Source organism: Callorhinus ursinus, unplaced genomic scaffold (genome assembly GCF_003265705.2).
Source record: "Callorhinus ursinus isolate GAN/ISIS: 27379988/994484 unplaced genomic scaffold, GSC_fseal_2.0 scaffold20, whole genome shotgun sequence".
Lineage (NCBI taxonomy): Eukaryota > Metazoa > Chordata > Mammalia > Carnivora > Otariidae > Callorhinus > Callorhinus ursinus.
In genome coordinates, this window is record NW_027397082.1 from 25,266,333 (window position 1) to 25,289,899 (window position 23,567).

Sequence of the window (23,567 nt, forward strand, 5' to 3'; positions counted from 1 at the left end):
TGTCAGTGGGGGTCGGGTGGGGATCAGCATTTGCATGAAGCTGGGGTGTCAGGATTTACTAGCAGACTGGGTGAGGCATGTGAGGGCGAGAGAGACGTGGCTGACTGGTTTTGACAGGAGCTGGTTTGGGGAGCAGGGAGCGGGGCTGGTGGCCAGGATCAAAAGATCTGTGTGTACATGCTAATGAAGAGGTACTTCTTAGTCTGTAATAAGTGCTCAATAAACATTAACTCTTGCATCATTTCGCTAATCCAAAGTTAGAAACCTGGCAATTGGAAAACTAACTTTTAGTGCATAGAAGGAGCAAAAATTAATATTAAACCCATGTTATATTTACCAAATAGTTGGAAGAGAAATAAACTTTAACCAGGCTACTAAGTATATAACGGGTAAGTAAACTGCTGGAGTCCTAATCTAGGATGCCTATGTTGTGAATTTGTGGAAATTAGAATCGTGAATACCTACTGTTTTGTTTCGATAATTTTACAGGTTTGCACAAATATAATTGAAAAAAATGCAAACCCTGAGTGGAATCAAGTTGTTAATCTTCAGATCAAGGTTTGACTTTTTTTTTCTTTTGGAAAAAGTAAGACTACATACTTTAATAGTTACTGAGTAAGTTGAGAAATAACTACTTTGTTTCTTTTTAACAGTTTCCTTCAGTGTGTGAAAAAATAAAACTAACAATATATGACTGGTGAGTTAAAAAATAAACTTGTGTCTAATTCAAAATTAAAGAATTGATGTTTGGATGTTGAGGAACATTACTCTAGGTGGGCTCTTACTTTTCAGTCTCTTTCTTTTTCTTCCAGAGGGAGGTGATAAATTCCTCCTGGAATCGGGTGTTATCTTTAAAAAAAAAAATTAATAAAGGTATTGTTGCAGAAACCCATTGTGTATCTTGGTTCAATTGCTCATAAACAAAAGAAGGGAAAATGATCTGAAAATGCCCCAAGATAAGAAATCAAGAATTTAAATTGCATTTAGGCTGTCCAAAACAGACTTCAGAAATGGAGTAAACCATTTCTTGGGAAGAATCACCTAAACGTTCCGACAGCTACTCTGTTATGGTTAGAAAGGAAAATAGGCAAAGCTACCTATCTGATTGAATGCAAAGAAGATTCATTGAAAGATTCTGATGGAATGTTAACTAGACCATCCTCCCAGTGAGGATGGCCATAATAAGGCCATTCTTGTGTAATGTTCTAGTTGGATGAGGCATTCAGTTGGCAGTCCTTAACTCCTTGAGAATGAACATGGCAAACACTGCTCGCCTCCTCCTCCTCAGCGTTTATTCTGGTGTTAGCTACCATTTTTTGAGTACTACTAGGTCAACTGCAATTTCCATTTAGTCTTTCGAGTAATGCTATGGGCTAGAGACTATTATTCGTTCACAGATGAAGATACTAGGCTCAGAGAGGTGAGGTGACTTGCTCACACTCACTCAGACAGTTAGAGACTGAGTCGGGCCCCCATCCGGTCTGCCGGTCTCCAGGGTTTTTCCTTTGGCAGAACTGATCTGGGTTTTGTGTTAGCACCTTCTTGGTACTATGGCAGCAGGGCACTTTGGGAGGAGGGTAGTAAGTCTCAGTTTGTTCAATGACCACATCACCCTTTACTGAGGGTCATGGAGGGGTCATGAGGACAAAAAACCCCTTCCAGGGAGTGTCAGCTTGATTTAAGCACTTGAGACCTTCTGGCAACATCCGGAAGGTGCTACATGGTCTCAGGAAAGCTCAGGAATGTGGATGTGGGCCTATATAGTTGAGGTGACTTCTTTGGCTTAGCTTTGCAGTGAGTTGATAGCGGATTGAGCCATCGCAGAGTTGCCTGTGGTCACTACAAATGTGGTTACTTTCTGACCTAGTCTGCCCTCTCCAAACCAATAGTGTAGACGAGGATGCACAGAGAGGCCCTGTTTAAGGAATCCTTGGATCCAAATCTTAGGTTATGTGAAGCTAAGAATTCTTTAAATGTAGTCTGGATCCTTTTGGATGAACAGAGAAGACTTAAGACCCATGCATGTGGTTTAATATCCTTAAACAATAATTTTTTTCTCATACATACTGTTTCATTAGTCACTTTCTACAATCTAATATTATTATACTACACAATGTATAATATCATGCGTAACGTGGGATATTACTATAATACAGTATAATAATATTACACTGTAGTATAATCTTTCCCCCAGATACTGAACCTTTCCTCTCTCCCACGGGGTCTTAGATTTCAGAGTGAGTATACCACTATATGGAATAAAGAAGAGGATGAATTAAGCAGAGAGATGTTATTAATAGAAACCTTATTTTTTATACCTACCATTTGCCCAGCCAGAGACCACTTCATGGGTTAGGCTTGCACACTCTGTGGTATCCATGGAAAGATTAATACAGTTTTGTATTCTTGTAGTGGGAATGCTGGTCTCTACCACACAGATAAGATTTAGTTCTAGGTAAGCAGCTGCTCTCGGCTGCCCTGCATGTGTCACGCGGTAGGTGCTTGAATTGGAAAGGGATTTTTCTCCCTCTGAAGGACCCTAGATATAGCCCATTGTAGTCACTGAACCATCAGAGTAATTAGTGTGAAGATGATAAAAATAAGATACATGCACTTATCCTACATAATGTGATTATATTACATTTATTATATGATGTGCCTGTAACTGATTCATTCACTTTATGGCAATGGTATTGAGTGGCTATTGGCAAATCCCTTGACCTCTGTGTACAAGCCTTAGTTTCCATAACTGAAATGACTTGTCTGATTAGTGTTTCTCAATGGGTGGTTGGAGGGCCATCTGTATCAGAAGCCGTAATGATAGATACTTGTGTAAATGCAGATTCTTGTTCTCCACTCCTGCCTTTATTAAATCAAATAAAAATCAAAGGAGAGGAGAGCTGGGGTTTCCAGGTGATTCTTAACGTACAGTAAAGCTTGAGGCCCACTGGACAGGATGTTTTCTGAGGTCTAGGGACTTTTCCGACTCCACCTTATTGTTGTTGAAGTGAAGATACTTATTCCGAGGTAGAGGCCTTAACCTGTTCTTTCACACAGGGACCGACTTACTAAAAATGATGTCATTGGAACAACATATCTACACCTCTCTAAAATCGCTGCCTCTGGTGGGGAAGTGGAAGGTAGGTCACTCAGCAGTGCTGAAACAAGACAGGGGGCAGAATTTCTGAAGCAGAATGAACCGGAGTAGCCACCAGGCAATGGACGTGGTTCCTTAAAAGCCAAATGTGGTAAGCCTAGTGAACTGTTTTGGTGATGTTTTGGTGATGACCAGAACAGTTAATTAGTAGTTGATAATTGAGGCAACTAACAGTTTGAAGACTTTGTTTTCTTGCTCCCATCCAAAAACTCTCCCCAGGAGCTATTTTATAAAATTTTGAGGGTCAGTACAGAGTGCTAGCACCCTATTTTTCAGAGCGGCATTGACACCAGTCCACCCAACTATAAAATAGTGTTTCCTTCTCCACTGACTTCTTTAGCAGGAACAAGGATATCAGGTAGCATAATCTACACAAGCATTGATAATGAATACACTTTTCATTGTTCTCCATACTGAGAACTACTTGCCTATATCCGGCATTAGTATTTTGTGCATATGCCAGACATTGTAATAGGAAATGAAGGAGAAAAATAGTAAGAGAAAAAAAATGTAATGTTAAGATATCAATAATACCAGCAGCTGATTTTGTCTTTGTTTTAAAGATTTTATTTATTTATTTGAGATAGAGAGTGCGAGAGAGCATGAGCTGGGGGCAGAGGGAAAGGGAGAAGCAGACTCCCCACTGAGCAGGGAGCCCAACGTGGGGCTCGATCCCAGGACCCTGAGATCATGACCTAAGCTGAAAGCAGACACTTAACCGACTGAGCCACCCAGGCGCCCCAGATTTTTTTTTTGTTGCCAAAACAAAAATAACAAAAATTCTTGTAATTGCCAAAATATTAAACATATTGAGTAAATTACGTGAGAGAATTCCAGACAATTATCTTGAGAAACTCAAGGTTCCTCTCATCCTCATTTTGTTTAAGAGGGAGCTTTACAGGTTAAAAGAATGTATTATTCCAAGCAAGATACAGTATGAGAACCTGGAAGATATTAGAGATATCATGAAGAAAATAGAGATCCCCTCTCTCAAGAAGAAAAAAGAAAAAAAGGCAATTAGAAATTCCAAGAAAAAATGCTGAACAAAAAAGATATAGTTCAGATACAAAGTCACATGCGGCCATTATTTTAAGCAAATGTTAGAAACTAAGAAAGATCCCATCTGCACATCCTCTGCCGAGTGGCAAAGGGGACCATAGGATTGGAGCTGTAACAAAAAAATGTAATCACAATCCTTTCCTCTGCAGAGACAATATTTATATGGCTGCTATACTGTTAGCACTACTAATTGTTTTTTGATTTTTTTTCTTATACCCTATAGCCAAAGCTCTGAACAGAATATAAATGTTATTGCCCATTGCAGCGTAAAATTACAGAAGATAGAGACTAGAGATAGAGGAAGGAAGGGGAGAGGGGGAAGGGTAGGCTTGCTGGTAGCCTCTTCTAATCAAGTAAGGAATCCAAACAGAAAGACTAGTTTAAATCATAATGGTAGCCAACAGAGTACTTAAAAAAATCGTACCAAAACTATGTGGTGGGGGAGGGTCAAAATGAGTTAAATCTGTTTGTCATTGGCAAGAAGTCATTTGATAATTACCTGGAGGTAATTTATTCAACACATATCGGTATAAGCATTTTTTCTTAGTGATACAGCAGTAACATCCAGAAGCACTAAAACCAGAAATTGTTACATGCAGGTTTCAGCCTTGTCTCAGGCCTTTTCTCTCCTTGCAGGCCCTGCAGACAGTCTGGTAAGGGTCTCAAAATAACAAAAGGCAGCAGGCAACTCCCCCCCCCCCCGCCCTGCCCACCCCCCCAAAAAAATCCTCAGACCAAATTAACTGGGATTTCTGGCCTTGATCCCAGTTAAGTCAGAGACAAGACAAGTGCATCTTTTATGAAAAACATGAAATATTGGTAACTTCACCAGGCGTCTTGTGGTGGCGAGAAGCTCGCTCTTCTCAGATGCCTTGCTGCCTTAGGGCTGGAGAGATTTGAGTTATTTAATGTGTGGAGGTTCTGCCAGTTGCCCCAAAGATTTGAGCCATTTTGCATTTAACCAGTGAGTTTTGTATAAATTACAAAAGCGTCATGTCACTCGGGTCTGAATTTGGGGGTTTTCTGGTGTTGCTAAACCACTTACCTACACTGGATTTGATTAACTTTTTCAATGTCTCTGTTATAATGGCCGTGTTTCTCTTGTTTAACCAGTCATATTTTTACTATATAGATTTCTCATCTTCGGGATCTGGGGCTTCATCGTATACAGGTTTATGCTTTGTAATTTTGCTATCTTCTAGATTTTCCTATTGTCCTATTAAGAATGTATCTATTGACTGTCTTTAGAACTTTCTTTTTGACAATTTGCTGTCTCAAAAATAGTTTTGCTAGAGTATTAATTTTTGTACTTGTGCTGTGTGGTTGTCCTGCATGGGGCTGAGCTTAACACAACCGTGCTAATCAGGCTCTGCTACCATCTCACATTTTCACCTAGATGCATACCAGCCCATTTGGTGTCACTGTAAATAATTGTAAGAGATAACGTTGTCTGCTGTTGTTGTTTATGTTCAGTAGGTAGAGATATGGGGCACTAAATCAGTTGTTCAAAATGTATGCAGTAACTGCTCCTCACTTTGAACATGGATCTCTCGGTTGGAAGACACGGAACGATTGTACCTTGAGGGTCTTCATCTTCCAAATAGGGGGGGGTCATGGCATGTCTTTTGGCTTGTACAGCACTGGCCATTCTTTGCAAGTTTGCTCAGTGGTCTCGCATTTGACTATCACAACTCTCTTATTACTATGGTTCCTCAGTACACGAGGACTCTGAGGTTTACACAAGTTTGTCATCTTTCAAGTAAACACAGTAATCCCTGCCATGCTCATTACCCAGGGTCCTGGTGAGAGGGAAAAGAGATAGGCAAGTGAGAAAGCTTTGCAAATATAAAGCGCTATTGTCTGCCTTTGTGTTACTGGCACGATGCCCCATTCATGGTCATTTTTAAAAATCCATCTCACTGTCTTATCAGACTTTATATGAATATTCAGTAGTCCTTACATTTATAACCAACTTGGCAGATTTGGTAACACTTCATTCCTCCATGCATTTGTTTCACCAATCAAAGAATATTTATGTGGTAGCTCCCCATGGTAGAACCAGTCCTCAGTGTTTAGGGAATCAAAATAAAATATATTTGAATCCTTCCCCACCAACCAAAGGAATTTATAATGTCAGAAATAAGCAGCTATTTAAAGTTCAAAAATTAAAATATAAAGTGATACCTTATAGAAATCCAAAATGCAAAGGAGCCTTGGAGGGGTGAACGAAGTGCAGAAAATATTGTTTGAAAAGCAGGTCAGAGGAAAAAGTTGATGGCCAGGCTAAGGAATTTTTGTTCGTTGGAAGTTTGATGTGACAATTGTGCACAAAGTGGGTTAGGAAAGTTTGGGGGCAAGAAGAGACTTAGCTTGTGAGACTATCAGCTTTCCCGGGAGACAATGCTGAGGTGTAAACACATAGAAGGAAGGCTCTCCATGTTACTTCATAACCAACAAGTCAAAGGGTTTAAAATACCTGAAAAGAGATTTGCTTGGACAAAAAGAATTAAGCTATTGATATCATGATAACATGCAGTAGTCATTATTAACAATATGTGCCTTCATCCCTGGAAATTTTTAATGAAAACCAAATACTCAAACAACATTAGTCGCCCATGAGAACTAGCTGGGGGTGAGGTGGGGCTTGAGCAGAGGGATGGGTGGTGTACTGGAAGGTACCCTTGTCTGAACTATGAAACTCAAGATCTGGGCCTAAATCTGTCATCTTAAGAGACCTTTGATAAGTCATGTCACTTCTATGGGTTTCAATTTGCCCATCCATAATGTGGCATGACTATGGTGCAAGAGTTTTAATGTCCATTCTTTCTTGAACATACTGTGATTCAACTTCTGGAAGTGACTTCCTTTTTTCACTAGGGATCTCTGCTTTAGTCCTCTGCTTTAGTTCCTCATAACAGATATTCTAGCACAAGGAAAGAAATTTAAACTCTGCTTATTAATAATAAATTAGTTAATTTTGTCATGTTCCATATGGCGGAGTAGATAAAACCAAACCAATTCATATGTCCAGATATAATAGTCATTTATTTCATCCTGCTCATTTGGTAACTTGGTAGCACAATCCAGAGAAATCTCTGTTGGAAAAATTCTTGGTCCCTATTTGGGTTTCACAAGAAATTTCCAGACAGGCATGAAATATGGTCCCCCAGGGTGTTACCAAAATCTCACTCCTAGGCTGTCAATTATTACTTTTCTACATCTTAATTTAAATTTTTCTTTTCTTTTGCTTTCTTCACTGAGATTGCAATTCAGTTAATTTCTCCCAGGGTGTATGGTTCCTACCTCATCTCAAAAGTGCCCAAGCCCATTTACACATGTAGAAGAGCCTCAAATAAAAAAATAATTGCAAAAAAAAGAAATGTGCTTATATACAGTTTGGTCAACTGTTCATTAATGGGCATTCTGCTCACCAGTCATTCCACATTTATCTTTCTCCCTTACATTTAAGCATAGAGTTGGAAAGGGCCATAGAGGTGATGTAGTTAATTTCTCATCCATAGGGGAATTGTCTTGATGATAATCCTGAAAGTCTTGGCCTCAACATTTCCTCTGTCCCCAGTGCGATCTGTCCCATTGTTTGACACCTAATTCATGGAAAGATCTTCCTTATATTGAGTGAAATAAAGAATGCCTCCTTGTAGCACCCATCAGTGGTCTTTAGCTTTGCTTTTGGAAACAAGTTTATCCTTCTTCTAATATGGGAGCATTCAGATGGTTGGAGGCAGCCCTTACATTTCCCCGTCTTCACCCACAATCTCCCTTTGACTCCACTATTTCTTTACATTGCCCTCAGTTCCCCTCATTGCACTGGGGAGCAGTCTTGCTAAGTAAGACAAGGTAGCAGAAATATGGAGCATATTGGATGCTCATCAGAGGGAATGTTACGAATGGGAACTTTATGTTGCTTATAAATATCATATGGTCATAACCATAGGCAGACAGTTCATTGCTATGTATGAAAATTTTAAATGTCTTGTATTTTTTTTAAAGATTTTATTTATTTATTTGAGAGAGAGAGAATGAGAGATAGAGAGCACGAGAGGGAAGAGGGTCAGAGGGAGAAGCAGACTCCCTGCCGAGGAGGGAGCCCGATGCGGGACTCGATCCCGGGACTCCAGGATCATGACCTGAGCTGAAGGCAGTCGCTTAACCAACTGAGCCACTCAGGCGCCCGAAATGTCTTGTATTTTTAATAGCATGTACCGTATTTATACTAGCTGCTTTAGATTAAGTGGCATCTTTTGGGAACAAATACAGTTAATCCGATGTACATCATTTAAGTGACTTCCCAGTTTAATCTTTTACCCCAATTACCAATGACACATTTAATACAATTCCACTTATAAACTTGCAAAAAATGTGAAGATCAACTTGTCTTATTATTCTTTCATTTGAATAGCATTATCTTTCTGTAATAATAACTTTACCTGAACTACCCCAAAAATGTTTTTTATTTAATGTTTTATAGCAATGAGAAAAGGGAAATACAGCAAGTCTCACAAGTGCTTATAATTTGTGCTAATACAACTAACTCACAAATTAGAGGAAAATACTCTCACTAAGCTAACTAATAACTAATATTTATTTCAATAGATTGAGTGTTAAAAACCTCAAATCTAATAATGGTGTTATCCCTCAGCAAATACAGGAGAAACAGAGATGGGCTTTGTTCCAACATTTGGACCTTGTTACTTGAATCTTTATGGAAGCCCCAGAGAGTACACAGGATTCCCAGACCCCTATGATGAGCTAAATACTGGAAAGGTGAGTTTCTCAATTAACATTTGTTATTAATGAACACTGATTAATGTGATTCTTTCTTATAATGCTTATAATTAAGTCTCATATCTAGGGGACTCACACACACACACACACACACACACACACAAATAGACCCGACATGCAACTGATCAAGGGTTGGAGGACAAAAGTCCCATGCTCCTCAAGTCTTTGAATGCCAGGTTAGGAGAGGATCCTGGAGACCATCTAATTTGGCAATTACGAATGCACAGCATGGTCATTCCCCCTGGTCCTGCACTTAGGGCAGGTGTCTGTGATCAGTGCTGTCTCTTTCCTAATAAGCAAATGTGTTGCCTCAGAATTCTGTTCAATACTGTGTTCTGGGAATGTATCAAATGATTGGAGGTGACATGCCCGAAGAAACTGTTCACTATCCCCAATCCGATCCAACCTCTTCATTTTATAGATGAGGATATGGAGGCCCAGAGATGGGAAATGCTCTTTCCAGCACATTAGAAGTAATGTCTTAGAGTCAGCTCTCAAGGCCCAAGAAAGGGACTGTGGTAGAGAGAAAGCCCTGAGGGGGCAGGGCTAAAAACTGGCTATGGAGGGGGGAGCCTTCCCTTCCTTTCCAGAAAATTTTCTTGCCAGCACTGCTAGGTATGGAGGGAGGAGTATCTGCTCTTCATCCTCATGCTCAGCCGCACCCAGAACATCTTCCTCTTTTATTTCCTGGCTACTCAGAGACTTGCCCTGGTTGCCAACATGGCAGCCTTCCCTTCCTGAAAAGAGGCAAGAGGAGCCAAGTTGACGCAGATAAACGCAGAGCTGCTCTACTAAAGTAGAGTGAGGGAGATTTTGAGTACCTTCCACTCCCACCCTCAGCCTCCGGAAACCTCTTCAGGATTCAGAGCATGGCTTGGAAGCCTCTGACCTCAGTCATGGCTAAGATCCCTTTCAGCCCGGGCTCCCCTGGCTCTCTTTGGGATCCTTCCTCAAGTCACTGACTTTTCTTGCAGATAGATACCAGAGACCTGAATCCAACTGAGAGTGTTACTGACTGACTGATTTTGGAGGTTAGGGCCATGGAAAGGAAACACAAAGCTGTAGCTGGATGAGCCTGACTAGAGAGTTCTTTTTGCTGGTGTTCACACCTAGAGGAATAATCCTGTGTTGTTGCCTTTCAGGGGGAAGGAGTTGCCTACAGAGGCAGAATCTTGATTGAATTAAGCACTTTCCTTGAAAAGACACCACCAGACAAAAAGCTTGAGCCCATTTCAAATGATGACCTGCTGGTTGTGGAGGTAACTGTTGGGGGTGTGGATGATGCTTGGTATGGAAAAGGGTATGTTAGAGGATTGGTGGTGGGCTGGCTCATACTGGCCTGCCTCAGCAAGTGGGGACATACAGGAACTGAAGGGTCAGCTGTGACAGAGTTGGAGAGAGACCTGAGTCATAGCAAGGACCTCTTGATCTATTTAACGCACTCTTGATCTATCTAAAATAGTCCTATGTGAGTGAGGAGACTTGCTTCATCTTTTGTGATGTTAATACCCTGCTGAAAACTGGCAAGAGTAATGATACCTCCAAACCCCGTTGGCCCGTTTGCCAATTGGGATTATTATGTGGTCATGGGGAGGTGGCCACAAGAGCCATCCCAAATGGCATAGGTGCTACCGCTAATCATTTCCACTTTCAGAAGGAGGCATATCTCAGGCTTCCCAGCATGTGAGGGCATGTTTATATTAATGCCCACATTACAACAGCTCTGAGCCCCGTTCCTCCTTGAAGACAGGAAGTCTTCCAAATTCACCTCCCCAACCATTTCTTCTTCTTTTTTAATCAGCTCTTTCCCCTCTATGGAGACAACTTATGTATAACATGCATGATCCATATGGTAGAGAGCTACAGATGTAGTTTTTTCCTAGTAAATTCAAATGTCAATGTTATTAACTCAAAGCAACAAATACCAAAAGAAGAATATTATTATCATGAAACTGTTAAACGCCCCATTTTTTCTTGTCTATTAATTGATATCTATAATACAGATTTGTTAACATACGTGATGGACAGCCCGATATTAAATTAGCCCTGTCTCTATTGCTCACTAAATCATTTCCAACACATCCTATACCATTATTATGGGCTTTTAAAATATATATTATTCTAGTTTATTTTTATTTTTTAACTTCAAAAAAATTAACACATAGCACTGTATAAGCTTAAGGTGTGCAGTGTGTTGCTGTGGTATATTTATGTACTGAAATATGATTATCACTGTAGTGTTTGCTAACACTTCCATCACGTCACATAATTATAATTTCTTTTTCACGGTGGGAACATTTCAGATCTAGTCTCTCAGCAACTTTGAAGTATGTGATACAATATCATGGACTATAATCACCATGCTGTACAATAGATACCCAGAACTTATTTCTCTCCTAACTGCTAGTTTGTACACTTTGACCAACATCTTCCCAACTCCCCCAACCCCTGGTAACCACTCTTCTGCTCTCTGTTTTTATGAGTTTGGCTTTTTTAGATTCCACATGTACGTGCTTTCTCTGTCTGATTTATCTCACTTAGCATAATGCCCTCGGGGTCCATCCATGTTGTCACAAGTGACAAGATTTCCTTTCTCGTGGTTAAATAATATTCCATTGTGTATATGTATACCACATCTTCCCCCATCTATTTCTGAGAATCCTGTGTTGATGCTTACATGTTCCAGAAATCTGAATTTTTTGCCAGAGCAGCCGGCTCACTGATGCCCCTTTGCCCAGAGCCACTCCTTGCTGGATCCCACCTCCCCCCACCACCACCCAACAAGCATCTTCAGGCTGCTTCCCTCCTCTTACTGTCCATTCCAAGCATGGGATAGAACCTTCTCTTATTTCCCCCACATTACATCAGAGACCAAACAGCAACTTCAGAAAAGCTTTTACCTCCAGTCTGGGACAAGAGTAGGGATACACAGTGAAATGAATAACTTGAAGCGGCTGCTAAAGGTGGCTCATCTCAAAGCCATTGGGCTCACACCAGCTTTCTGGGTCTCTCACAGTTGGTCTCCCTGTCTCTCTCCAGCCTGCTTCCTTGTGGCAGCACTCAGCTCCCCATGTTTCCCTACCCCCAGCACCACCCTGTACACATGGCCACCTCAGAGTCCATGTCCAACTGCCAAGGGTTCCCAACCAAACAAGGCTTTCTTCTTCCTTCTAGGAGTCTCATGTCTGCCTGTTATGAAATTTGTGCCTTTCAGGATGATTGACCTGGAGAATAACCTCTCCCTTTAGAGGAAACTCTCCTTCCCCCTACCCCACAGCACTGTGGCCTTGTTCGTTGACTCCCAAGAAGACAATATTAGGACGTTAGAGTCTAAAGCAGTATACTCGGGATTTTTCAGTCCTGGTATGTTTGGAACATCAATAGTCCAGTTATTCACGAGCCACACAGGTTTTAATTCAGTGCCTTTGTCTTTTCTAAAGAGAAAGATTGTGCTGCACATTCTTTCATAGGTTACCTCTGTTTCCAACCCTCAGGCTCGGGAAGCCTGCCACCAGCAAGCCATGGGGCATCAGTCTAACTTCACACAAGGAAAGGAATGCTTCTCCCCCTACATGAGCACACATTAGAACATAGTCCTGGCTAAAACATATGCTTCACACTTCATGTTACCAAATAGGACAGTTGAATTCAGGTTATTTAAATTGTGAAAGAACCCTGGTAGGTATTTGTTTTATATTATAGTTAAAGGTCTATCTATCCAAGCAATTTTCCTAAAGCGAAGCAGTGTTCTGCCTTGACTGTGAATTCATCTCTCTACTTGTAGAATCAGAAATTACCTCGAATTTTTAAGTCACAGTTTTCCCAGTTTTTATTAATGTACCCAATAAAAAATTTAGGGCAGTTTTTTGTTGTTGTTGTTTCTTTTGTTTCATTTTTTTTTTTCTTCCTGAATCATCCTCTTAAGCAAGTGGCCATACAGGCCAGGTTATTACAATAACTCTTGGGAGATAAGTCTTCAAGAAGTTATCAAGTCTCTCTCCATCACTCGACTCGTTATCCCCCTACCTATCCCTACTGATGTACAGACACATAAATAATACCATTTGTGACTTCTAATACTAATCCCGAAGTTTCTGATGTGTGGTCAGGAGTGATTTTGCTGAGGTGAGAATTTCAATCAGCTGTGCAGGAAGGCAAGTGCTGGTGAGCGCACCTCGCCAGCCCCCCAGCATGCGTGTCCTCGCCAGCCCCCCAGCATGCGTGTCCGTGAGAGTGAGGCTCGGTGCCTCTCTCTTCCCGACAGTGGGGCACAACTCTTACTTAGGTCTGAAGGAGTCCCCCAGTGTTTTCAGTTAGTTTGTTACATTCCATGGAGGTAATAATAGAGTACTGGGTTATCCTTGAATTTTAGAGCTTGCTATGATCTTAGGAACATCATCCTTGCAAATGATAAATCTGCCATAGCACAGTAACAAAGGGGACCATTGAAGACCTTGAGTGCTGGGCTTATCCTGACTTTTCAAACCTTACTCCTGCCAGAATAGGACATAAACCAGGAATTATCTCTAGAAGAAATGTATGCTGCAGAATCACGCCATGTAAACTCATTTTGGTTTGGTGTTTTCACTTGTTAAAGAGACACAGAGCCAAAAGCAACAGGTTTCCCTGGTCAGGAAGGTCCTGGTCGGAGTCTTTCTCTCCACCCCACAGCACCATCAACTCGGAAGTCCAGGAATTCTAACAGATCTTAAGAACAAATTTAGAAAAGGGAAAAAAGAAAAAGAGAGGGTGGGTGGAAAAATGGAGCAGCTTACATTTACTTACCATTTACTGCGAGGATCATGCAAGAGAATGGCTAGAAACCACCCAAAGGCCTCCGTGGAGACAGCTGGTATGGCATGGGTGGTTCTGGACTTGAATCTTTACAGATCAGCTCTTGAGGAGGCCAGCTGGAACTTGGGCTTAGGCAGAAATGCTGTCATGGGTTCTTGGCAATTACTGTGCCTCTTTTGCTGTGTTCTGTCACCAGAACACAATTTAAGTCCATGATCCTTCTTTTTATTTTAAGCACTCATAATAGAGGCGGGGTGGGAGAAGGGATGGAAGAGGCTCAACAAAGTATGGCAACTAGAATGCAAAACCAAATTAATTTTTTTACTCCAAATAATTAAACATGTACAAACAAAGCATAGGTCATAAATTTAGTAAAAATAAAAGCAAAAAAAAAAAAACCCTAAAAACAATCAACGATATGCAGTATCCACAGTATATGTCACTCATATAAAAGAATGCCTCTTTAAAAACTGAAATAGAAAACAGAGTTAGTTTTCTTTGATCCAAATATTAAACCCAGACAGAAAAATGGCTTATGTCATAAATTTAATAAAAGCAAAAATGAAATCTCTACACCAAAATCCCAGTAACATTAAAAAGCAGGAGAGGGGCTGAGATTCTGGACTTAGCCACAGTTCAGGCAACCAGGAGACTCATAAGAGGGTGAGATGAGCAGATTTGCATAAGCACCAGGAGGATTAATGAGAGCTGTCAGCCTAGAAGGTTGATCCTGACCCTTTTCCCATTTCCAAAGATCCTGCGTTCCCGGGCATAGGCAAGTAATGAAACTTCCAGTAGCGCTGAAGAGGGCAACTTCCTTGCTGTAAGAGAATAGTACTAGTATTTGCTGTTTGACCCTGGTTCCTGACACTGAGCTCCTAAATCTCTTGGGATTTCCTGGGTATTAGGAGAGTCCTTTCTTCTAATGAGGTGACTCATGGGCTCTTAGATGGAGGCTGTTCCTGAAAAAGACCAAGCCATGATTAGAAGCTTGGAACTTTCTGCCACACCTCCTGTTCTCAAGAGAGGGGCTAGAAATTGAGTTAATGATCAGTCATACTTATGTGATGAAGCCACCATAGAAATCCCAAAAATACGGGATTCAGAGAGCTTCTGGGTTGGTGAACACGTACAGGTTTGGGGAGAGTGTTGTGCGCGAGACCTCTTGGCCCTTCCACATAACCGTGCCCAATACAGCTCTTCCATCTGGGTATCCATCTGTAACCTTTAGCGTAGCCTCTTTTAATAAACTGGTAAACAGTAAGTAAACTGTTATCCTGAGTTTTGTGAGCTACTCTAGCAAGTTAATCGAACCTGAGGAGGAAGTCATGGGAACCTCCAATTTATAGCTGACAGCTCAGAACCAGGACTTTCGATTGGCATCTAAAGTGGGGGAGGGGCAGTCTTGTGGAACTGAGCCCTTAATGTGTCTCCAGGTAGGTAGTGTCAGTATTAAGTTGTAGGACACCCAACTGGTGTCGCAGAATTGCTTGGTGTGGGAAAATGCCCCACAAGTCTGTGTCAAAAGTGTTGAGAGTGTGGTAGTCCTCTGAGAGTAAAGGAGGAACACAGGAGGGAGAGTGAATTTTTCCAACTCAGTTGCCAAAGAGCCCTGAGCTGCCCCACCTCCTTAGAACCAAACCTGGCCTCTTGCTCCAGTCAAGGGACCCTTCCAAGAGATGCAGTGGGGCTCAACCTGCCACTTCCCTAAGGAATCAGGCAGTTAGAAGATCAAGTGTTGCCTATCCAGACACCTGCTGGCTTCTGGAACCTCAGCCCGGCCACTGAAGGACCCCACTGATTTGTCTCCACCATCTGGGATCTGTTTCTAGACCACATCCTTCCTGCTTCTTCCCAGTCTTTTTGCGTGGGACCCGACATACTTTGGGAGCATTTTATAAACATGCTTTCTGTCTTCTATTCAATTAGAACCTCCTTGAGTTCTCCCATTAGTCTGGCCTACAGAAGTGCTTAATACATATTTGCTTGAAATAGCGCATCCAGATTCTTCAGCCAGCTCCGCCACTGGTCAGCCATCCTTAGTAAAACAGAACAAAAAGGTGGCAGGTTCGGCAGTTTTCTTTGGCACCGTCTCCTTGCCACTAGCCCTTAATGTCGCATGCCTGGTGGTCCCACCGCTACTTTTTAGAGCTGTTGTTACCCCTTCTCAGTATTCTGCTTGACAAAAATGACCCCCTTCCCCAAATTTACTCCTGAAACTCTACCCTATACCACCTCCATCTACAACATGCACTGGTCTTTGATGATTAGAAAGAGAGCCCCAAGGCCCTACAGAGTCAAAGAAACATCCATCAGTGTTCAATAGATTATAATTTACATTCTTGAACTTTCCCTGTTATGAGCAGTTTTGCCCCAAGGCTACTCAGGGAACCAAAGCTGAGGCTCCAGACTTCTCTAAACTATGTTGATTGTTCCTTCTTCTCTCTACCTCTTTGAGCCCAGAAGGCAGGGTGGGGGGAGGGGCAGTGGGAAAGGGCTGGGGGAAGACCGGAATTCTGAGCTGCACTAGTTGAGAGCCTGGCTTTGGGGCACGTGAGCAGATAGTAGATCACCTGCCCCTTGTGGAGTATGGACCTGCAAAATGGTCCAAGGAGCTGCTCCATCTTGAGCGGCTTGCTCACAGTGTGTCCGATCTGTTGGGAGGTATGGTGATGGTCAGAACCCAAATTACTGTCTTATAGCTCAAACTCTCCAGGGTGAGGGTCCTATCAGGGCTTCTGAAGGTGACTGTAAGCTATGCTTAGGAAAATCCAGGGAGATCTAATGGAATTATGGCCACATAGAGGTGTGCAAGGCAGAGCCAGCCCAGCCAAAAGTGGCATCCCCACCCCTTCCAGAGCCTCCCCAGGCACCTTCTCTCTTCTCTGCAGCCCCTGCATTAGCAGATGGCTCCAGCTTCAATGCTCATCATCGTTTCTGGGCCCTGACTTAAGCCCCAAATTATGTTTCATATTTTTGCTCTTTCCCTTCTCTTATATCATCCCAGATGGTTTATGAAAAAGCAGCTATGCTGTATCTTTAGGTTCTGACTAATACAAGTAACTTCCTACTTTCTAATTTCACCAAACCCAGACTTCTCATAGCATTCCTGAACCATGGATAGTTCTGGAGAATTAGGCTTACTACTTAGTGTGTACTTAAGGGGACTCCTGACAAGTGACAAAAGTCTCCGACACCCTTTCTACCAAAGTGACAGTGGACTAATGAAGGGACGTTTTTGAGTTCACAGTGCTAGGCAGAGCCTCTGGGATGTGGGGCCCAGCTATAAGTATATTTTAAAGCCCCTCAGGTGATTCAATATGCAGCTAAGATTTCAAACCAATGTTTTGGAAAGACTTTCAAAAAAGATTGAGATGCAGAGGGATTTCTGATGAAATCCTATTGAAGGTTTCCATTATACCATGTCAAAAATTCCTTTAACCAAAATGGAGATGTTGTAATAGTGGAACATCCTGGGGTTCTTCAAGACCACAAACTACAGTCACTGTCAGATGTTCTTAAAAAAGTCCTCAAGAAGTTAAAAATAAAATTACCATGTGATCCAGAAATCCACTGCTGTGAATATACCTGAAAGAATTGAAAGAATTGAAAGCAGGGACTCAAATGGGAATTTGTACACCCATGTTCATAGCAGCATTCTTCACAGTAAACAAAAGGTAGAAGCAATCCATGGATAGTAGTCCATCGATAGATGAATGGATAAACCAATGTAAGTAGTACACGCTGCTAAATTGACTATACAAGGGCCATGGACAGATGGTGGCTCTGATGTCTTGGCAGCCTCTATAAGCAAACCAGAACGTAAGCCTATAAATGCCTCAAGGTTAAGAAATCAAAACCAGGGGCGCCTGGGTGGCTCAGTCGGTTAAGCGTCTGCCTTCGGCTCAGGTCATGATCCTGGAATCCCAGGATCAAGTCCCGCATCGGGGACTCCTCGCTGAGCAGGGAGCTTGCTTCTCCCTCTCCCTCTAACCCTACCCCCCCCCCCGCTTGTGCTCTCTCTCTCTCAAATAAATAAATAAAATCTTAAAAAAAAAGAAAAAGAAAAAGAAATCAAAACCAAAGGACAACAAATAGCAATTAACCAGCTAGACTTTCCCAAATAATGCACCCACTTAAGCTATAGCCAATCAAATAATTTACTTGTCTTCCTTCCACATTTGCTCTCTAAAAGTCTTTCCCCTGGCTCCTGCAGGTGGAGCACTCTTAGCCACTTCTGCTTTGTCACCGCCCAGTCAAATATATGTTTGCTCAAATAAAATCTTAAAAATTTTAATATACCTCAGCTTATCTTTCAGCAGTACGATGCAGAATTATTCGGTCTTAAAGATGAAGGAAACTCTGACACATGCTGCAGCATGACTAAACCTTGGAGACATTACACTAAGTAAAATAAGGCAGTCACAAAAGGACAAATATTGTTTGATTCCACTTACATGAGATACCCAGAGGAGTCAAACTCATAGAAACAGAAAGTAGGTGGGAACGGGGAGTTGGGGTTTAATGGGTACAAGGTTTCCATTCTGTAAGATACAACGACTTCTGTGGATGGATGGTGGTGATGGTTACACAGTGTGAATGAATGTCCCTCATGCCACCAAACTGGACACTTTTTTTTTTTTGGATATTTCTTTTATTTTTATTTTTTTATTATGTTAATCACCAAACTGGACACTTCTAAACATGGTTTAGATGGTGAATTTTATGTTATGTGTGTTTTACCACAATTTAAGAAAAGAAGTTTTTGAAACTATTGTCTAAGTACTTCTGTAAATGCAAGAACACATTCTTATACAAGGCAGAAGACCTACCCATGATTGTGATTCATTTAATAGAATAAAGGCCATGGTATGAATGAATAACAAAAGAAAGGAAAATCAGTTAATAAATATCCTACAGGGATCAAGTAATTTTTGTTAGCTTCCCAGAGGTGAAAAGTGTCATTACTTTGATACTTAGATTATGGCATACAAATTGGTAGCAAGGTAGGAATGCATAAAGGCAAATCCAACAACAAAAAAATGTCATCATATGCCAAAGTTTGATAGCAATGTGGTTTCCAGATCTCAAATGGAAGGACTACAGATCTGGGAGTTCCTTCTCTAAGGATTTCCATACTAAACTTGCTATGGTGAGAATTTGTCATACAATTTATTATCACTCATGGCTCTCCATGAGTTCTCTAGTGAAGCATGTAGCCAATGTGCCTACACTATAGTAACTACTATATAGTCTCACCCCCAAGCTGGGCAAGTGTCTACAGAGACTGGGTGCCAACAGGGACCTGGAAAGGCTCTAGATGTGGACAGTATTAAGTGGCAGAATGCCTAGGACATAATGCAATACAGCAATTTAAACCATTGCATGGCTCTGTTTGACTAAAGAAGGCAAGGTACCCAAAGATCAGTGGGGATATGATCCACAAAGAAGGAGAGATGCCATCTGAGCAAGGATTTGGGGAAGGAAGTAGAGTCAAGTGACTTTATGTGCCCAGATGAAGGAAGGCCTGAAGGGCTCATGGTCATGTCTGCTAGGCTGAAAGATCCGCAGTGTGGTCATTGTTGGCCCTCTGTTCGGCTCCCTCACATACACATACACTCAGTAAGCCAGTAGTTCTTTTAAAAAGAAAGAAAGGAAAAAAAAGGTTGATTTCTATTTCAGAAAACAGAAAAATAAGTTCACCTAAATTCACTTATTTTTAAAATCTTACATTAAAAATCTTTATTAAAAAAATCTTTTTGATTAGAAAATTAATAATAATTCAATTAAAAAGGTAGAAAGTGAGGTTAGCCATAATCGCTCTACCTTCCCCAATGTAACTGTTAACAATTTTATTTCTATTCTTCCAGACTTCCTTCATGCATATGCCAATATTAAAATATATATTCAATGGGTTCACCTAAAAGTATCTTTTTTCCATGTTTGCACATGTGGATCTACCTGTCTTTTTATTAACTTTATTCTGTTATATGAATGTAACATAATTTGTTTAACCAGTGACTTATTGATAGACATTTGTATTTTCATTTTTTTCTCTATTTCAGTCAGCACTGCAGTGAACATCCTGGTACTTCTATCTTTGCCCACTTGAATGAGTACAAGAGAAACTGCTAGATTTAAGAACATTTTCTACTGACATTTAATTCAACACTAATTATTAGGTTTAACATACACCTGCTAGAAACCCACATAAAAATAAGAGCAAAACAAGTTTCACTGAGCCTCATGTCTACTCATACTTTATAGAAATACCAACGAAGACGGAAGTATAGCCTGTCTGCAGTGTTCCATTCAGCCACCATGTTGCAAGATGTTGGCGAGGCCATTCAGTTTGAAGTCAGCATTGGGAACTATGGCAACAAGTTTGACACAACTTGTAAGCCTTTGGCATCAACCACTCAATACAGCCGTGCCGTATTTGATGGTAAGATTCAGTCTAACCATCTCTCCTTATGTGTTTACAGTGGGTGCACCACAGGACAAGAAGCACCCGGCATATTCTCGTTTGGCAGCCATTATGTTCAGCATATGCTTTGTGGGAAGAAAAGGTTGAATGGGAAAGAGAGGTGTCTGGAGTTTAAGGACCTTCAAGACGGGTCAAACCCAGGAAGTCACAGGCTCTTTGCCAGGGTCTGAACCCTAGTTCCCTCTCCTATGTCCAACTTTCACGCTGGCTCTGCTTTGTAAAATCACAAGATGGCGACTTGCTGAACTCAGAGCTCCCCCAAATCAGCTCCAGCTCTGCCCAACTCCATCCAACTAAGCCCCAAACTACTCTTAGATTGAATAGTTGAAGTGGACGGGACTCTGGCTCAGGCCCTGGAAAATCCGGCTTCTGGTCTTCATTCTGTGACTCACTAGCACTGTGACCTTAGCCACATCATTTAATTGTAAACTTCAGTTTCAGCCTCTTCTCCGAAGTTGCTGTGAGGAGTGAATAGCTGTATTTGAACAAAGGTGGACGAGAAACAGTCCCTGCTTTTAAGGAGTTTACATTCTAATGTATAAAATAAGTCATAATAGAAAGCAGAGTATGAGAATTCTCTAGTGAAGGTTATCAACAAATGGTTTGTTTTTTTTTTTAAGATTTTATTTATTTATTTGACAGAGAGAGACACAGTGAGAGAGGGAACACAAGCAGGGGGAGTGGGAGAGGGGGAAGCAGGCTTCCCACTGAGCAGGGAGCCCAATGCAGGGCTTGATCCCAGGACCCTGGGATCATGACCTGAGCAGAAGGCAGATGCTTAACGACTGAGCCACCCAGATGCCCCAACAAATGGTTTAAAAGTCTACAGAAAGGAGAAAGAAATTCCAATCAAATGTTCCAATGGTATTGCCATAGTTTTTAACTAAATTCTGTACAAGCAGAGTTAAAAATATAAAATGTGCTAGAAAATGTTGGCTGATGATTCTTAACCATCGTAAGGTTCTAAGTAATACCAAACCCCGTGTATCCAGCTAAGACTTTAGAAAACAGAAAATTCTCTCTCTTTTTTTTTTTGCCCCAATTTCAGCAAAAATATTTATTTAGAATAGCAGGTGCAGACACATACAATCTAACCTCCTGTGCCATGGATTTTCTGCTCCCATGTTACATGATCATCAGTGATGTTCAGACACCTGATCCTGAACCACTACAAGATCCTAAAATTGTTGTGTTCAGTTTACTAGGGTATTTTAGAGAGATTTTCAAAACAACTATCCCTCAGTTCCTTCAAATAAAACTTAAAAAACAGATCATCCCAAACCATTTCACATACAGATCAATCAGTTAGCCCCGTTTGCACATCTCTTAGTAAACATGTTGTTTAAGTGTCCAGTGTTCATTGACTCTCAATGTTCTACACCAGGGAACTACTATTATTACTTGCCTTGGGCCCACACAAAGCCAGTTGTTACCCTGACTTCATACTGGGAGGACATTAGTCATCGCCTGGATGCGGTGAACATTCTCCTAGCCATGGCAGAACGGCTGGTAAGTTTACCTTTTCTACATTTCCTTTCCACCAAACAGTAAATTCTGTGTTAGTTTTAGGCTAGACCCCTCTAACACAAGACCTCAGAATATAGTGATAAGCAAGATAAAAGCTATTTTGTAACAGTTGAGGTATGTGTTCCAAGCCTGGTATGGAGGTTCGGTGGTACTGGGGACCCAGACTCCTTCCCCCTTGTTTCTCTGCCACCACTAAGGGGTTGTCACTGTCTGCCTGGTGGAGGCGGCTCACCACTACACCTGCCCTCCAGCCTGAGGAAAGAGGAATGGGGAAGTAGATGACCCGGGCCTTTCCCTTGAAGGGAAAGACCCAGAAGTCACACACTTGACTTCTACTCATTCTCCATTGGCCAGAATCCAGTCACACAGCCACATCCTACTATAAGGGAATAGGGAAATGCAGTCTTATGCTTGGGTTGACAGATGGCCCGATAAAAGCCCTCTTACTGAGGAAGGTGGGGGTGGATACTGAAGTAGGAGCTCAACCCACAGTTTCTGCCACAGTGAGGTGTGGTGTGGAGAAGGGTTCATTCCAATAGAAACATGCAGCCCTTGGAACTTTACTGTTAAAGGAGTAAAAATCTCCTCTGTGGGACTAGGTGGGCTCAGAGGGACCAGAGCCTGACATTTTATACTTTTTGTAAACTAGAAGACCTTGTTTGGAGATTGGGGGTACTCTCTGGTAGAAACTGCATAGATGGGGTATCTGTAATTTTCCATCTAGTTGACATTGATGAGAAGGGGCACATGGTTGGGATATTTCTAAGTCAAAGATTCTAAATTACTTCTATCAGGTACTGATAAAAATCCATCTGTTATTAGTGTTTTGATTTCCAAATTACCTTAGTATTAATTTTTTCTAAGATCTAACCTCTGTCAGGGCAGGACCAATATGTGTGGGGGTCCTCGAATATACCTGATCTAAGAGTCCATAGCAAAATCTAAAAATATTGTTTTGTGTTATAAAGACAGTATTGAAGGAGAATTGTAGGTTTAAGTCAACTTAAGCCTAATTGTTCACATAATAAAGCTGCAACTGATATGCAGTCTAGTTGTGGTATTAACTTCCAGTCCTCTGTTTTGAGGGAATTAGTAAAGAATTGGTCACCCCTCTATTCTGATTATGTTTTGGGTGTTCTTCAGCCTTATTCATCAACATTGACCACGCTGTCCATATTCCAGTGCTAATCTGGACGGGATGGTGGTTTCCCAGGATCAGGACTTTTGATCATCACGGAGGGCCCTCTCTCCATCTGTCTGTCAGCAGATGCTCAAAGTGACACAACAGGCAGTATGTTCCGGGCTCATCTTGTACTTACCTGCCCTCGCCCAAATCGCTGTTTTCCGAAGGAATTCTATTTCCTTTTAGTAGAAGAGCATGTAAGAACCAACATCTGGGTATTAGAATACTCACTACTATTTAGACGTCATTGCTTCCAGGCCTTCTCAGTGGACAGGCTTACACACGAGCATGCACACACACATTATTCACATGTCAGTTTATTTCTAGATCTCTCAATATATGAAAAGCAATGAATTTATAAGGATAATTCCAATTCCATTCTAATATCACAGGTTTATTCTAGTCTTCCCGATTTCTATAGTTCTACCTCCTTTCTCCAACAGTGAGAAACCTCATTTGCTCGTTTGTTAAATCCTAAAATCCATAGATAAACCACTGCAAAAAACAAACCAATTTAGAGTTTGTTATGTTCATGGTTCTTTCTTTTTTTTAAA

At 41.3% G+C, this 23,567-nt stretch overlaps 1 protein-coding gene across 4 annotated transcripts in view; it reads left to right on the top strand.

Moving 5' to 3' along the window:
* Positions 1-23,567, top strand: part of MYOF (myoferlin) — a 151,309-nt gene that overhangs the window by 67,037 nt on the left and 60,705 nt on the right. For 3 of the 4 annotated variants that reach the window (XM_073904436.1, XM_025880474.2, XM_073904435.1), the window contains exons 14-21: positions 490-558; positions 654-697; positions 3,058-3,140; positions 5,349-5,387; positions 8,877-9,001; positions 10,165-10,281; positions 20,084-20,261; positions 21,688-21,812. In XM_073904436.1, the coding sequence (XP_073760537.1) occupies positions 490-558; positions 654-697; positions 3,058-3,140; positions 5,349-5,387; positions 8,877-9,001; positions 10,165-10,281; positions 20,084-20,261; positions 21,688-21,812 (780 nt within the window). The remainder of the gene's footprint in view (positions 1-489; positions 559-653; positions 698-3,057; positions 3,141-5,348; positions 5,388-8,876; positions 9,002-10,164; positions 10,282-20,083; positions 20,262-21,687; positions 21,813-23,567) is intronic. The other variant, XM_025880476.2, reaches the window with a different exon arrangement.